The sequence below is a fragment of the Betta splendens genome, chromosome 12 (assembly GCF_900634795.4).
Source record: "Betta splendens chromosome 12, fBetSpl5.4, whole genome shotgun sequence".
In the NCBI taxonomy this organism is placed as follows: Eukaryota; Metazoa; Chordata; class Actinopteri; order Anabantiformes; family Osphronemidae; genus Betta; species Betta splendens.
The window spans coordinates 12,195,517-12,211,574 of NC_040892.2; the positions used below are offsets into that span (position 1 = coordinate 12,195,517).

Below are 16,058 nucleotides of genomic sequence, written 5' to 3' on the forward strand. Positions count from 1 at the left end.
CCTAGTCGGCCCCGCTCAGGCCTGTCGGACCGGTCCGACACGTCCAACGCCGAAAAACAACAATAAAGAATCGTGCTAAAAACAGCGCGTGGCCTTCGGGGAGGCTGAGACTGCGGAAACGGGCGCGAGGTGTTGGCGTCACGTGACATACAGGTAAAGGCGTGTAATTGAATAGTTAATCAACCAGGTGCTAGCTTCAAGCTCCTTTCTACTTTTTATTTTACACTCACAATTTTATTTTTGATGTTTGCCTGTCAATGAGAGTAAAAGTACTTCAAAAAAGATTACTTTCCATGCCTTAAATCTTCAGGACCAAAGCAGCATAACAGTGTTTGTGTGTTTGCTCTCGAACCATATAGAACTAGTAAACAGTACAAATACAAGCATCTCAACGGTCCCCTTCAGTGTACTTAAGTAAATATATTGGTTACCTCACGCCTTTACAGTACTATACTTTAACTACACTGCTTTCTACAGGTGTAGTTTGAGCAGTATATGGATACGAATGAAGCTGATGTTGTAATAATGAGTCCTATTGTTATAAAAGTGTGGGGAAACATTGAAGACACCCTCTGTCCTAATGACTCTGAGATGTTGTATCAGGTGACTCTACAGTCAGATCTGGATTCCATTTGTGGTTTTACTAGGTGTGGCCAGGGAGCATGAATTGTAAGTCTCAGACGCTGTTTGGATGAGTTCAAGCACAGCCAAGTGTGTCTGTGTTCTTTTCTCTTTCAGAGAGTCCTGTTGGAGTTTACATCCTGTTTATGTCATTGACTGTTTTTTACCTACTGTACCTGAAGCCTTCGCCATTGTTTGTCCAACACTGCCACCTAACTAAAATCCTGCTCCCAGTGTAAGTGTCCCACATTTCTGGACACTTGGCCAATTTTATCAATCAAGTCAAATGAATAATAAGTTTATTTGTGTATGATGTACTATTTGCCATCAACAGCATAGGTCTGTATTTCACACTCAATGAGCTCAATTCACAGCAATAAATATTTAAGAAGGTAAAAAAAATAACGTCTGTTTTACAGAACTGAATCAGAATCAGCTTTAATCGCTGAGTTTGCACAGGACAACCAAGGAATTACTGGCCCCATCTTTGTTCCCTCTTGTGGCATAAACACACATTATTTACAGTTTTTATTATAGTTATTTACACAAAATAATGGGTGCTGCATTTAGAAAAATGTAAATACTAAAAACACAAAAGTAAAAAAAAATACACTGTAAATAAACAATACCCAGTCAAATACAGTAATGTGTTTTATTTTTTAATGTTTTAGTTGACAAACTGTTGTTGTTTTCCTAAGTTGTATTTTTGACTAATTGTTCAAAGCTCTTGGACAATTGTATAATAAACTGGCATTAAGATAAAATAAAATAATATAAAATAACGAACATTTTAACATTACTGTAAATATGTAAATTGCACAACAATTGTAACATAACTCATTTATAGAATTATTGTTTACCCTTAACCATGCAACTATTCAAAAAAACTTATTATATAGAGTGTGAAGACTTGACTTATGTTGTTTTAGTCAAATAAATTGTAAATACAACTTTAAAGACATCATAAAGGGAATACAGTAAAGGTGATATTTAACGGAGCGTATGAGATTAGAAATATTTTCCCCATTACTATATAGCTGATTTTAACACTCTGGCCTGTGAGTGGCAGTAAAAACCCACAAAGCTTCTCTTCTACCACAGATCAGAAACAGAAAATCCGCCTTTCCTGGCGCATTGGCCAATCAGGAGTCTGCATTCTGAGACAACCCATTGTGCCCGTAGAGTGTGGTTTAGAACCGGTCCGCTAGTTAGCTAATATACTGACAGAAAGCTAAAAACACAGCGCCCTTTGCTCTTTGGGTTCGTCGGTGAACACCACCTGGCTAACGAGCTCGTATCACAGCTGTAAACGGTACCATGGTCGGTGTTAAAGTTATCGGAACTGATCCGGACTTCCAGCCGGAGCTAGCGGCCGCCGGGTCCAGGCTCGCCGTGGTGAAGTTTACAATGGCTGGGTAAGCTTAACTGGCAAACCGGTTCTGAGGCCGCACTGGGGTCTTTCCTTGTAGCAGAATCATTAAAACACTCAGAGGCTGATTTTCATCGATGGTATTTTATTTATGATAGCTACGTTATGTGTATTGAATACTTTTTATGGCCAATAAAGCTATCTTAGCATGCGACAGTTAGCAGTAGGCAGCTAGCTAGTTAGCTAACTAGTTAGCTCTTCTGCTTACAATGACATAGCAGTATTACAGCGTGAGGAGTCGTAAGGTTGAGCCTTGTATTTGCTAACTAAATAAATTGTCACTGAAGTGTGGCAACGTCAGTTTATGACCAGTATAATAAAAAAGTCTTTGATTTAATTCACCCCCCGTGTCAGTTAGTGGTATTCTATAACGTTAACCTATGTACTCGTATTTATCTTATCTTTATATATCTTATATCGTCAACTTCAGTTGTTCGGTTGTTGTTCAGTTTACAAGAATTGTGAAATACCATACATAACATAATGTTAATAAAGCGATATAATATATTATAGTGTAGTTCTTATTATTCGTTTAGTACAGTACATAGTAAGTGCGGCACTAGATGAAGTGCGCGAGTGAGGCATTGAAGCTTCTATTTCTAGATATTGCTAAAGTGGCTCTTTTGCAGCTGTTCTGTGTGTAAATATGGCAACGATTCCGTAACGACAAATGTCAAAAACAACTGCAACAGTTTATTGATTATTAACACATTTTGTCAGGTTGTTACATTTTAATTGCCTGCCTTATTAACCAGTACCATGCTCTATCTCCTCAGGTGTCGGCCCTGCGTTAGAATAGCTCCAGCTTTCAACATGTTGAGTAACAAGTATCCACAGGTGGTCTTTCTTGAAGTAGATGTGCACGTATGTCAGGTAAATCATTTTCTTTAGAGATTCTTGGACTATAAACCTTTAAATAGTCTTAAATTGCTTTGTGAAAGAGATATGGATACAAAATAAAAAGGTGTTTCTTTTTGCCTCAGGCAACAGCAGCAGCCAACAACATCTCAGCCACACCAACGTTCTTGTTCTTCAGGAACAGGGTCAGGGTGGATCAGTATCAGGGAGCAGACGCTGCAGGTCTTGAGGAGAAGATCAAGCAGCACACAGAGAACGACCCAGGAAACAGCGAAGACTCTGACATTCCAAAGGGATATGTGAGTTGATGTTCCTGATTACTGTCCATTCGACCATCAACATCTTTTAGTTAGTCCCCTTGAATAAACAAATTTTGATAGCAGATAATCATCTCCAGGCAAGGAGATGGTAAGAAATTGTACTTGATAGATAACAAGAAATAGAGAGCAAGATGTTTTTCAGGTGCTTCTGTAAATATAGTTCATACCGTGCTTGGTTTGTTTTCAGATGGACCTCATGCCTTTTGTCAACAAAGCTGGCTGCGAGTGCCTCAACGAGAGTGATGACTGTGGGTTTGACAACTGCCTAATCAAAGACTCCTCTTATCTGGAGTCTGACTGTGATGAACAGGTATCAATTGTCAGTTCATCCTTTACTTTACTTTACTGTCACTGCTCTGTCAGTGCTTTCTCAGATCATAGAAAAGGAAACAGGACCTTCTGTCATTATACGTTGCATTCTGTAAGACACTATTCTAAGTTTTATGTGGAGGACGCATTAAGTAAATGATTAGATTTGCCTGGGTAAAATAAATCTAAATCCTGCTTACTGATTTATGTGAATAACCTGGCTACTAAAGTGTCTCTTAAATCAAAAAGTCACAATAAAAACACTTTGATTAACATGGAAGAACCAAGTTCTTGTGGATTAATACATCACAAGCAGATGAAAACAAATTATCCTCTGCTGTCTCATGATAGACGTGTTTTGGCCTCATTGTGAGGTGGTGATGTGTTTCTTTGTTCATTGCGTCTGTGTGTGTTTCTTTTTTGTGCAGTTGTTGATAACTATTGCCTTCAACCAGCCTGTGAAGCTCTTTTCCATGAAGCTTCAGTCATCAGACTTTGGTGAGTTTTCATGAGTTTTCTGAATGTGGTGTTAGTTATTTTTCACTTCCATGATTAGTTATAATGTGGACTTTTCTCTGTCCTTCAATCTTCCCACCTTTTCCTTTGCACCAGCCCAAGCCCCTCAGGTGGTGAAGGTGTTCATAAATCTCCCACGATCCATGGGTTTTGATGATGCTGAGCGGAGTGAAGCCACACAGACTCTTGAGCTGACGGAGGAGGACTACAAAGACGACGGTTTGATTGCCTTGCGCTATGTCAAGTTTCAGAACGTTCAGAGTGTTACGGTAAGGACACATTGGACACAAAATTGTTGATTCCAGTTGTCAGCATTCCAGCATGTGCACAGATACCTGCACAGCCTTGTTTAGTGATTGCCGATTTTTTTTTTTTTTTTTTTTTTTACCAGCTGTTTGTAAAATCGAACCAAGGAGATGAGGAGACGACAAAAATCAACTATCTGACATTCATAGGCACTCCAGTACAGGCTACCAACATGAATGACTTCAAAAGGGTATGGAACAGTTCACGGTAGCTTTATATTATTAATGTACACATGAAAGACTGTGTGTGTATAACTTTGGTTCAACTCAGGTCGTCGGGAAGAAAGGAGAGAGTCACTGAGAGGAGGAGGAGGAGGAGGAGACGACAGATACAACCACAGATTTCCCTCTGCCAAAGCTGCAACAGACTTTGCTGTGATACATTCACATACACACAACCTACAGCTGTTCTCCTCAAACTCTTAATGAGATTCAGTCTATTAACCATTTGTATTGTAATTCTGATGAAAGCCACTGTAAATAAAACACAGTCCTTTTTCAAAGGCATGTGCGTCAGGTTTGGTTCTTTGAGAGGAACAGTTGGTGGTGGGAATGGAGTAGTATCGCCTGTACTTCCTTCATTTATCAGTTTTAGTTATTTTGCAGCTAGAGTCTTAACTATGATGAGCCAGAGCAACCACCTGATTCAACTGAGCTCCTTTACACAAATGTTTACCCGTGTACATCTCTAAAGTTGGCAAGCACTTTATTGGCTTTCGCCTTCACTTAACTGCATTTGGTTCTTCACATACTATATTTCTTAGAGAAATATTATTACAGATTGTGTTCCTGGATAGTGATATAGCTGTGACACCACAAGTATAAATGGTCCATATTATCATATCCATAGTCACTATTACCTGCTTCTCTTCCAGAATTGTGTTTAGACTTGCATTTAATTGAATCTCCAGTTACAGCTTCTTTCTGTAACATGAGTCCGTTATTTGCATGACCTACAGTAAATCTCTAAGTCTCTGCTGACGCAAGTAACCCATAGAGTTTATTCTTTTAGCCTCGCTATATATTTTCCCAGACTGTTGGGTAATGATCCTTACCTCTGGGCACACAGATCTTGTTGTCTATATATAACCTTTATGTTTATTTACCTACAAATCTGGAGCCTGCTTGACCTAAAACAGTGGTGTTAATATGCATTACTGTGAAGTCTGAATGTTCAGAAGGTAAAATCTGCCCCAACCCTACTTCTTACACCTAAGAGGCTTTTTTAAAAATTTGTTTCTCACAAAAACATACAGTACTGGAAAAGTCCTCCAGCCAGATGTTTAACTGCGGCTGTTGTGGTTTTTGGATTTTTAACATTTACTTCATGATAGTTTGTTCATCCGATAAGCAGATAGAGCTGCTGCATCAAATAATGTAAGACTAGAATGCAGAGGATTTTTCAAAACGAAACCTTTAGACCTGGTATCTGTGATTCTGAACTGTCCTGCGTTGCCTGTAGTGTCACCTGGAGACCACTAGGTGGAGTGAACAAGAAGGAAGTCTTACAGTCTTGTTTTACCGGAAAGTGACTATAAGGAAGTACATTGTTTTGACTATCACGATCATCTAGAGTTGAAATGGCGCAGAAAGACACTTATCTGGTTAAGGACAAACTGTGCTGCTCCGTTTGTCTGGATCTATTAAAGGATCCAGTCACTATTCCCTGTGGACACAGTTACTGTTTGAGCTGTATCAGAACCTACTGGGACGCAGAGGGTCACAAAGGAAACAGCTGTCCTCAGTGCAGACAGGCGTTTACACGGAGACCTGCTCTGGTGAAAAACACCCTGTTGGCAGATTTAGTGGAGGATCTGAAGAGGACTGGACTCCAGGCTGCTCCAGCTGCTCTCTGCTATGCCACACATCAAGACGTGGCCTGTGATTCCTGCACTGGTAGGAAGCTGAAAGCCACCAAGTCCTGTCTCCAGTGTCTGGTGTCGTACTGTGACCAACACCTCCAGCCTCACTATGAGTCTCCAGCCTTTGAGAAGCACCAGCTGGTCGACCCGTGTGAGAAGCTTCAGGAGAACATCTGTACACGTCACCACGAGGTGATGAAGGTTTTCTGCCGCACTGATCAGCAGTGTATCTGTTACCTCTGCTCCATGGATGAACATAAAGGCCACGACACCGTCTCAGCTGCAGCTGAAGTAGCTGAGAAGCAGCGAGTGGTTCGTGCCGCTCGACAGAAGATCCATCAGATAATCCAGGACATGGAGGATGCCGTCAGGAAACTGCAGCAGAAAGTGGAGTCTATCAACTGTTCTGCTGATAATGCAGTGAAGGACAGTGAGAAGATCTTCACAGATGTAAAGCAGCAGATCAGGACTCGTCAGAAATCTGAACTGGATCGTGTCAGTGAGGTCCAGGAGAAGCTGGAGCAGGAGATTGCTGAGCTGAGGAGAAACGACACCGAACTGGAGCAGCTCTCTCACACAAAGGATCACATTCAGTTGCTAAACTGCTCCACGGTGCTGTCACACATTGGTGATGCCATGATTTCATGCAGCGATGACATGCTTCATTTGAGGTACACTGAACCTGAAGATGTGACAGCCGCCGTGTCCTCGGCCAGAAACAAGCTGCAGGACGTTCTCAGCAAGGAAACGGCCAAACCGTCACAAAGAGGGACTGAGTCTGTGCAAAAGACCAAAGATGAGCTTTTACAATATTTATGTGAAATCACACTGGATCACAATACAGCACATGTATGTATTTGTGTTGATAGTAAGACAAAAGCACGCTATTATCATCTTAACTGTGTTGGTCGTGTTCATCCAGACAGATTTACTGACTGGTATCAGGTTTTGTGTAGAGAAAACCTGACTGGACGTTGTTACTGGGAGGTACAGTGGACAGGGCCAGAGGTTTTCATAGCAGTTGCATACAAGAGTATGAGCAGAGCAGGAAGAGAAAGTGCCTTTGGGAACAATGATAAGTCTTGGGCATTACAATGTTTCCATGAAGGTTATGAATTCAGGCACAACAGCATTAGACATCCAGTCAAAGGCCCTCATTCCTCCACAATAGGAGTGTTCCTGGATCACAAGGCAGGTTATCTGGCTTTTTACAGTGTGTCTGAAATCAGAACTCTTCTCTATGAACTCAAGACCCTATTCACTCAGCCACTCTGTCCTGGATTTGGAATGTTTGACGACTATGTTCACATTAGTACAATTTTAAACTCAATAGACTGAAACATATAAAATGTTAAATAATGATTGTTGAACGCTTGTGAAATAGCTGTGGTACACGAGTACAACTAGTTCCAGTTCACGTAATCCTTTGTTCATTACTGACAAACACTGGTCTATTGTAATATGCTGATTATTGGATCAACTTGGTTTTTAACTCCTCAGTTTGTGTTGTTGCCGTAACATGTTTAATTGTATCTGTTGTGTATTTGTGTATTTTGTATATTCAACACAAACTAACTTAAATTTTAAATACACAAATAAAGAAATAAATTTGACACAAAAATGTGCCTTTTTTAAAAAAGATGTTGGTCACGAGTTTAACTGACATGTCATCCTAAAAATCGGTTTTATTGTTGTGGAAGTGACGCTTGAACTTTAGCCAATCAGCGTTGGTAAAATATGCCGGACAGGAAGCTGCGACTCGAGTGCCCGCCTCCTCTGCAGACTACAGCGAACTGCGGCAGGGCTGATGTAAAGTTGCATGTCCGTCGCCGAATAGGCAACCGCAGCTGACAGCGACTGCTGGCTTTCATTTCTGCGCTTTGAGTCAGAATTATTGAGGTTTTCATCGCAAGCGGGGCGTCGCAGCACCCGGTGTGACATGGCGGCAGAAATAACGGAAGGCGTTGGTCAAGTCTCTGTTGGTAAGATGAATGTAGCTCAGCGGGAGCTAGCTACCTAGCTACGTTAGCCTTTAGCAACATGTGTGACTTGTATATTGCATCACGTCAAGTATTAGCCATTAGCATGTAGCTAACACTGGTTGATGATTTCACTTGTCTAGTTAAATCAATAATAGCCATTTATAAGGAGCTGATTCGCAAAGAATGTATACACCACAGCCGGGTGATTAAAAGTCACAGAAACAAACTGTAATTCGGTTACATGCTCAATATTTTTTTAATTTTGACAGCTGTTGTGTTACAGTAGTAGCTAATGTTAGGGGAAGCGTCAGTCAATTGACCAGTAAAAAAACCCGTTTTAGCTTTGTAATTATTTTTGCTGAACTGAAGAATCATCTGCAACTTGTTTTAGTCTCTCAATCTAAACACTATTTGTTGTTTTGATAAAGATCTGAGTGGTATGGAGCCACCCACAGACACCTATACAGTAGGTGCACATACCGAGGCCCATCAGATAATGTTGGGCGCCATCGTTAACTCAGATAAAGAACTAATGGCGTTTCTCAGTTTCCTTTTAATGTTGATGGTAAAGGATAACACTGGTACAAACAATGGTCATGTACCTGTACCTTCTCATCCTCCCGATGTCGTCATAGGTTGGGCTGGACCTTTTCTCCGTGGTCCTGTAGTTCACAGCATTCCCAGTGATAATAAACCAGCTCACCAGTGTCTCACTGAGCTTTTGTTTCTCAGGTGAACTGTATGTGTCAGACAAATGTGGCAACGACCAGGACGGAGATGGCACCGAGCAGAAACCCTTCAAAACTGCTCTCAAGGTAAGTGGTGATGAAATTTAACATACTATCTAACATTACTGTTGTTGGCAGCTTATTGGTGTCGTGGGTGTTTGTAAGGCTGCTCAGTTTTTCAGGACCATTTCTTCAGATGCATTTATAATTTGACAGTAACTTATCTGGTATATTATTACTGTGTTTCCTATCGAATCGTTGCAGGCTCTGCTTTTTGCTGGGAAAGAACCGTTCCCAACCATCTATGTAGAGTCACAGAAGGATGGAGAGGTTAGATAAAAAAGCTTTTACACTTTCTCCGTATCTGAAAGCATAGTTGTCTAACTGCATTGAGTGTTCCTGACTACCTCTCTTAGCACTGGGCGGTCATCTCTAAGACGCAGATGAAGAATGCAAAGAAGGCCTTCAACCGTGAGCAGATGAAGAGTGACGCCAAAGAAAAGAAGGAGGTGTGTTTCAATGACTGCTCTGAATCCGCTCTGAGCAACTCCTTACCCGTCTCTCAGCAAATCATAAAATTCATGACAGAATGTTTGTTATTCTGTTCATGTTTAATTTTACAGCACCAAAACTGAAATTATTGTCTTATTAGTGTGTTAAAACATTTGCTTCTCATTGATTGTGTAGGCAGAGGACACTGAAAGGAGAGAAAAGAATCTGGAAGAAGCCAAGAAGATAGTCATTGAGAAGGACCCCAACTTGCCTGAGCCTGATACGGTCAGTCTTTCACAAAATATTATATTTCTTCTAAATAGTTTCGATCACAATCCAATATAACTATAAATAAATATGAGAGACCTTTCCTCAGATGTTGATGACCTACTCTTCTGTTCCTGAATGATTTCTCATTAATCAAGCCACATACAATGCTTCTATACTGGACAAACAGTTCCAATAACAAAAATAATAGTAAAATTTTGTGTAAAACTTCTCTGGTGTTCAGTTACAACCTTGTACATGTCTGAGAATAAAGAGAGGTGTTGACTGTTTTGTGCAGATTAAGATCCATCATCTGGAGTCAAAGCGAGGTCAAAGAGTCAGAGTGTTTGGGTGGGTGCATCGTCTCAGGAGACAAGGTGAGAAATAATGGAATTAACTTTGTTGTCAGAGCTGAATGGTCAAGTTTGAACTTTTATTCATAGCTTTGTTTGTTTTATACAGGGAAGAATCTGATGTTCATTGTTCTGAGAGATGGAACTGGTTTCCTACAATGTGTCCTGTCTGATAAACTGGTAATGCTTCACCCATAGCTGCCTTTTGGTGCTTATGCCTTTTATAGTTATGCCACTGTTCTTATTTGCTATATAATATAAATTTGATGTACTCTCTCTCTATAAGAATTGTGTTTTAACCCATGCTGTCCTCTGACTTGTTTTCCTCTTCAGTGCCAATGCTACAACGGCCTGGTGTTGTCCACAGAGAGCACTGTAGCTCTGTACGGGATCGTCACTCCAGTTCCTGAGGGGAAACAGGTAATCACAAGTACTGTGACAGCCGACTACAACTGCAGTACTTGTTCTACATGCACAGATGAGACCAGGCTGTTCCTTGAAATCTGGTTACACAGGAAACCAGCTATGTTTACGGTTACTGATTTTTAATTTCGGTTCAGCCTAATGCTGTAATGCATAAGGAGCACATAATAAACACATTTCTTTGTCCTTCCCACGTATGAAAAGAAATGTGCTTTGTTTAATTTTCAGCACACATGCCTTTTAAAAAAAATGAAGATTCTCACTATAGTGGCTAGGGTTTGTCTTCTGAGTCCTCAAAAGAACAGAAGTCATTTTCTTCTATTCTCTTACAAACACAGAAAGCAGGTCTTTCAAAAAAAAAAAAAAAAAAAAAAAAAAAAAGAAAGCAGGTCCCCACTGAGCTCTTGCCTTCCTCTTCCAGGCGCCTGGAGGCCACGAGCTGCACTGTGACTTCTGGGAACTGATTGGCTTGGCTCCAGCAGGTGGTGCTGATAACCTGCTGAATGAAGAGTCGGATGTGGACGTCCAGCTGAACAACCGGCACATGATGATCAGAGGAGAGAATGTCTCAAAGATCCTGCGAGTGCGATCCACGGTCACGCAGTGCTTCAGGGAGCACTTCTTCAGCCGTGGCTACTACGAGGTGAGATTTACTGACATACTGACATTGTAGCCAGGTGCCTTATGTCTTATGGTGAGACCAAGGTATACTGTAGTTGTTTGCACCTGCCTGGCACGATGCTTGGTAAAAGCTAAAGTCAGCAGTTGAGCAGACACGCCTTACTGTGGTGGAGGGTGATGACTCAACCCAGGTGTGATGATGAGAGCGGTGCCACAATGTTATACAAAAAGAATGGACCAAACACTTTCCACAATAGATTAAATCATACAGGAAACAATATATTATTAAATTAGTAGTAGTTTATTACATAAAAAGGGAACTTAAGAGGGACGCATCATCCTTTGCATGACTGAAGGTATCGTTATAACAGTGAGTTCAACAAACATCTTTTAGCAGATAGCCCTTAAACGGTGACATCTCACAGGTGTGTTTGGTAGGCAATCGCTTAATCATTGTACAAACATTAAAGTGGTTTAAATAGTAAGTTATAAATACCAATAGTAGCTCTGCATTGTATCGATTACATTCTTTACATTCTTCAGTATAGAGCTAATTAATGAAACCTTATGGGGCTTTAACAACATGAGTGTCTTGACGGCGTTGCCTTCCTGTGTGCAGATCACTCCACCCACCCTGGTGCAGACGCAGGTGGAGGGAGGCTCCACCCTCTTCAACCTCAACTACTTTGGTGAGCAGGCATACCTCACACAGTCCTCCCAGCTCTACCTGGAGACCTGCATTCCTGCACTGGGGGACACGTTCTGCGTAGCCCAGTCCTACCGGGCCGAGCAGTCCCGCACCCGCAGACACCTGTCTGAGTGAGTACCCTCGAAGTATGCATGTAGACACACAAACCAACACTTCAGAGACATAAGTGACTTCTTTCTCTCTGCAGCGCCATGTTGCTGGATAGACTGCATGTGGGTGGAGACTGATTTATGCATGACTGTTTTGTTTTGTGGTCAGGTACACTCACATCGAGGCCGAGTGTCCCTTCATAACGTTTGAAGAGCTTCTGGACAGACTGGAGGACCTGGTGTGTGACGTAGTGGACCGAGTGCTCAAATCTCCTGCTGCTCAGCTGCTCTACGACATCAACCCCGTTAGTCCCAATTCCTCTCTTTATAGAACAGGCTGCTTTATGCATCCAGATTAATGGTTATCAGCTTATTGTTTGTTGATTATTGGCTTTGAAATAATTTAATGATTACTAGCCATCAAGTAGAAAGCTGGTAGAGTTTCTGTTTAACATTTTTAATGTTGCCTTCAGGACTTCAAACCTCCCAAGAGGCCGTTTAAGAGGATGAACTACAGCGAAGCCATTGAGTGGCTCAGAGAACATGATGTCAAGAAGGACGACGGATCCTACTATGAGTTTGGAGAAGTAAGACCTGAACATGGGCACAAACACACTGTACTGTGCACTGTGTGGAATATTCTAAAGTCCAACATGTTAAATAAGATCGTTGGGCTTCCATCAGTAGCTGTTGATCTCCTCAAATGCAGGAAATGTTTCAAGCTTCAGTAAGACATACTCACTTTTTAAATTGTTGTTCACACTTTGTCACTACAGCTTTTCATTAGTTTAGAATTAGTGATTTATTCATTAACTATTACGTTTAAATTACTACAAGCCTTTACAACATTGTCAAGTAATTACAACTGTAGAAACTGAAGAACTCAGGCAGTTAATAATGATTAGTTTTGTGACCTCTGTGATATTGAATGTTGATTGATCCGTTTGTCTGTGTGACCGTGTCAGGACATCCCTGAGGCTCCAGAGAGGCAGATGACTGACGCCATCAATGAGACCATCCTGCTCTGTCGCTTCCCAGCTGAGATCAAGTCCTTCTACATGCAGCGTTGTGCTGAGGACAAACGCCTCACTGAGTCGGTGCGTACAGAAATAGATGGGTTTGAACCTTAGGCAGTAACAGGACAATAAAACAAAAAGCTCTGGTTGCTATTTGAGGATCTAAACTCATGTCAAACTAAGTCCTTAATACAAGGAGGTTTAGGAATTAGCTAAGCCCATATAAATATTAATAAAATTACTTATCTCTAAACAAAGATGTGGGCTGTTGAATGATCATAAAAATAAAGCAAATAAATAAACATGGCCAATAATTTCAGCACATCAGTAAATTGATGAAGGTCCACAGGTATGGGCACAAACAACGTTATGGAGGTACACGGGTGAGTCTATGACCGCCTCGACATTTTGTAGTATAACATGACACCTTCCGTTAAAGACAGATCTGGGGTCAGCTGTAGGTCATCTACTTCACATGCTCTGTAAAATGTGAAGTGGTGAAACAGAAGCAAAAACTTTATTCAGGAACAAGGGGGACTTCTCTCTAACTAAGTCTTAAGTTTGGATTGTGTTGGAAGTTGAATGAAGAGACCCATGTGGAACCAGTGGCTGCAGAGTCAAATAGCTGCTGCTAATTAGCTGTAAGGGTGTAGTTGGTTCCGTTACTCCACGGGTTCTAGGACATAAGGAGTATGCCGTGTATCTCACTGAACTGAGCACATGGTTCAGTGATACTCATGTCCACTATCTCCTTTGTGCTGCAGGTTGATGTATTGATGCCCAATGTTGGCGAGATCGTTGGAGGCTCGATGCGTATCTGGGACGCAGAGGAGCTGCTGGAGGGATACAAGAGGGAGGGAATCGACCCAAGCCCGTACTACTGGTACACTGACCAGGTGAGGACACGTCTGTGGCCACAGCTTGAATGAGACATGCTGTGACAGTGAGTGTGTATTAACTGCTGTGTGTGTATGTGTGTGTGTGTGTTTCAGAGGAAGTACGGCACCTGTCCTCACGGCGGTTATGGTCTGGGTCTGGAGCGCTTCCTCACCTGGCTGCTGAACAGACACCACATCAGAGACGTCTGCCTGTACCCACGATTCATCCAGCGATGCCGACCTTGAACAGTGATTTCCAAACATTGGGGGGTTTCGGGACCTGGCATGTGGCTGCGCTTAATGAGCCATAAGATGAGAAAGAATTCAATGTTTCGTCCTGCTCTTCTGTTTTCTTCATCGATTCTGAAATTGATCACTTCTACATCTGATCTAAGGTTGATTATTTAACACACTGTAATTAATCGTGTCTGCAAGGCCTCAAATATCTCAAACAAGGTTCTAAATGCTGCAAAATGATCACCAAAAAATAGTACTTTTCTTCAACTTACTGTTTGTTTAGTAAAAACAATGATTGCATAAAAATGGTTAAACTAATTTAAAAAACAAACAGATTCCTGTTGAATTGTTTAAGAAAATAAACTGTAAGTTGAATTTAAAAGTCATGTTGATGTTTATCTACTGCCATTACCACAAAAACATCTTGGACTAATACATGTTGGTTGAAGATGTGTTACATTTCAAAATGAAGCTCCTAGTTTAGAGAACCGATAGAACACAGACATTGTATCAGTAATCACTTCCTCATGCAAAACCGTACACACACACACACATACAGCTCTACCCCTTCATAACTGCACTTGATGACCAGTCGAATTGTTCTGATCATGGCTTTGTTCACTTGTCATGTACATGAATATTTTTCTTCTCAGCTGAGTCCTGAATAAAAAATTAAAGGACTGTCATTGGTGATGTAATATGCTGTGAGAGCCTGTATTTTTGTTCTGCCTCTCAGTAAACTGTGATGTCAGTGCATGTCTTCACTTTTATTTTGTTACACATGACTCAGCTATTTTTAACAGTCACTTTCATTCCTTAATTACATTAAATACCTAATACATACAAAACATTTCGATATTTGGAAAAGTAGACTAGAAAATAACAAAGCAATTCAACATTATTAAACAATACAGTGGTTAAACGAAACTAACGAAACGTAAAAACCAAAGTCAGGCCTCTAAAGCTCCGCAGTCACATTTTGTTTAGGGCTTCTGTCAGGATGGGGAGGTAAAAACTCTGAGTGTTTTCCAGTGGACTGGAAGTCTGGAATCACTGCTACATCCTGGTCTAAATAATGACAAGGATGAGAAAATGTAGATATGCTTTGACATTTATGAACAATGTTCTTACTTTGTCACTATTCATTAAAAAATAAATTATTCATCTACTTAGTTTAGTGTAGTCTAGTGTAGGATTAGAAGGATTAAAATTTTAAAAATACTAATAAATCTTGAGTTAAATTAATATTTTTAAAATCAGCTTATTGTGTTTGCACTGGCTTTATGTATCCCACACAAACAGCATGATGAGCAGTAGTTCCGCTAAAGGTCACTAGATGTCGTTGCAGGACCACGTAGCATCAATGAAAGCATGAAACTGAACCCTTCTGAGACACAGTGAAGCAGCCTTGTCTCTGACTCAGGACACAGAAAAACGAGTATGTGCACATAACTTCTTTGTTTGTTTAATTACAGTTCCTGGGAAACTACTACACGTATATCAGTTTTCTGCACCTACAACACAGTACGGGGTGTTTTAAAATCTCCTTTATTTCCAGACCAGGGAACTTCACATTATGAACCACAAACATAAACAAATAAATAAATGAAATAAAAATGTGCTTTATTGGGAGTCTATGTGACATAAAACTAAGAAGTGTGTGTGTGTGTGTGTGGGGGGGGGGGGGGGGGGGGGTTAAAGATAATTTGCTAAATATAAATTTGAAGACTGTTGAAAAGCAATGTAGAAGCAAATTTGATTCAATCATGAAAACGTGAAGATGTAGAGAGAAATGTAATGTAGTGAACTTATCAATCGTTGCTAAAAAGAAAAATTCTCCAGCTCATTAACTTTTAAACACTGTTGTACTTCTGTACAAAAGGCTGCTGAAAGGTCGGGCCCAGAGGTCACAGCTTCATTACTGCATCCCGCTCCCTCCTCTTCATCATTCCTGTCCTTCCTCTCTCTTACTGATTAAACTATCTCTCTGAACACACGCACACACGCTGTCAACGCTGTGTGGGTGTGGCCGCCACGAGCGTG

General features: G+C 40.9%; 3 protein-coding genes and 1 long non-coding RNA gene across 4 annotated transcripts; all 4 read left to right on the forward strand.

Annotated features, from left to right (window-relative positions):
* Window positions 1–20: 20 nt before the first annotated feature.
* Window positions 21–1,692, forward strand: LOC129604954 (uncharacterized). Its single transcript, XR_008696351.1, has 3 exons — window positions 21–153; window positions 739–856; window positions 1,041–1,692. It is a non-coding gene; the product is annotated as an uncharacterized LOC129604954 (long non-coding RNA).
* An 86-nt stretch (window positions 1,693–1,778) lies between these two features.
* On the forward strand, window positions 1,779–4,865 carry txnl1 (thioredoxin-like 1). The gene is made up of 8 exons (XM_029169918.3): window positions 1,779–2,036; window positions 2,827–2,923; window positions 3,034–3,207; window positions 3,416–3,538; window positions 3,966–4,035; window positions 4,150–4,322; window positions 4,445–4,549; window positions 4,630–4,865. The coding sequence occupies exons 1-8, from the start codon at window positions 1,939–1,941 to the stop codon at window positions 4,657–4,659; spliced, it is 870 nt and encodes a 289-aa protein (XP_029025751.1). The 5' UTR covers window positions 1,779–1,938; the 3' UTR covers window positions 4,660–4,865.
* A 999-nt stretch (window positions 4,866–5,864) lies between these two features.
* On the forward strand, window positions 5,865–7,806 carry LOC114867304 (tripartite motif-containing protein 16-like). The gene has a single exon (XM_029169888.3). It carries the CDS (start codon window positions 5,939–5,941, stop codon window positions 7,556–7,558), a length of 1,620 nt encoding a protein of 539 aa, XP_029025721.1. The 5' UTR covers window positions 5,865–5,938; the 3' UTR covers window positions 7,559–7,806.
* Window positions 7,807–7,983: 177 nt separating this feature from the next.
* On the forward strand, window positions 7,984–14,769 carry nars1 (asparaginyl-tRNA synthetase 1). The gene is made up of 15 exons (XM_029169884.3): window positions 7,984–8,202; window positions 8,935–9,017; window positions 9,195–9,260; window positions 9,347–9,439; window positions 9,618–9,707; window positions 9,988–10,066; window positions 10,152–10,222; window positions 10,376–10,462; window positions 10,887–11,108; window positions 11,706–11,905; window positions 12,054–12,189; window positions 12,358–12,471; window positions 12,850–12,981; window positions 13,665–13,796; window positions 13,893–14,769. The coding sequence occupies exons 1-15, from the start codon at window positions 8,160–8,162 to the stop codon at window positions 14,022–14,024; spliced, it is 1,680 nt and encodes a 559-aa protein (XP_029025717.1). The 5' UTR covers window positions 7,984–8,159; the 3' UTR covers window positions 14,025–14,769.
* The last annotated feature ends 1,289 nt before the right edge of the window (window positions 14,770–16,058 follow it).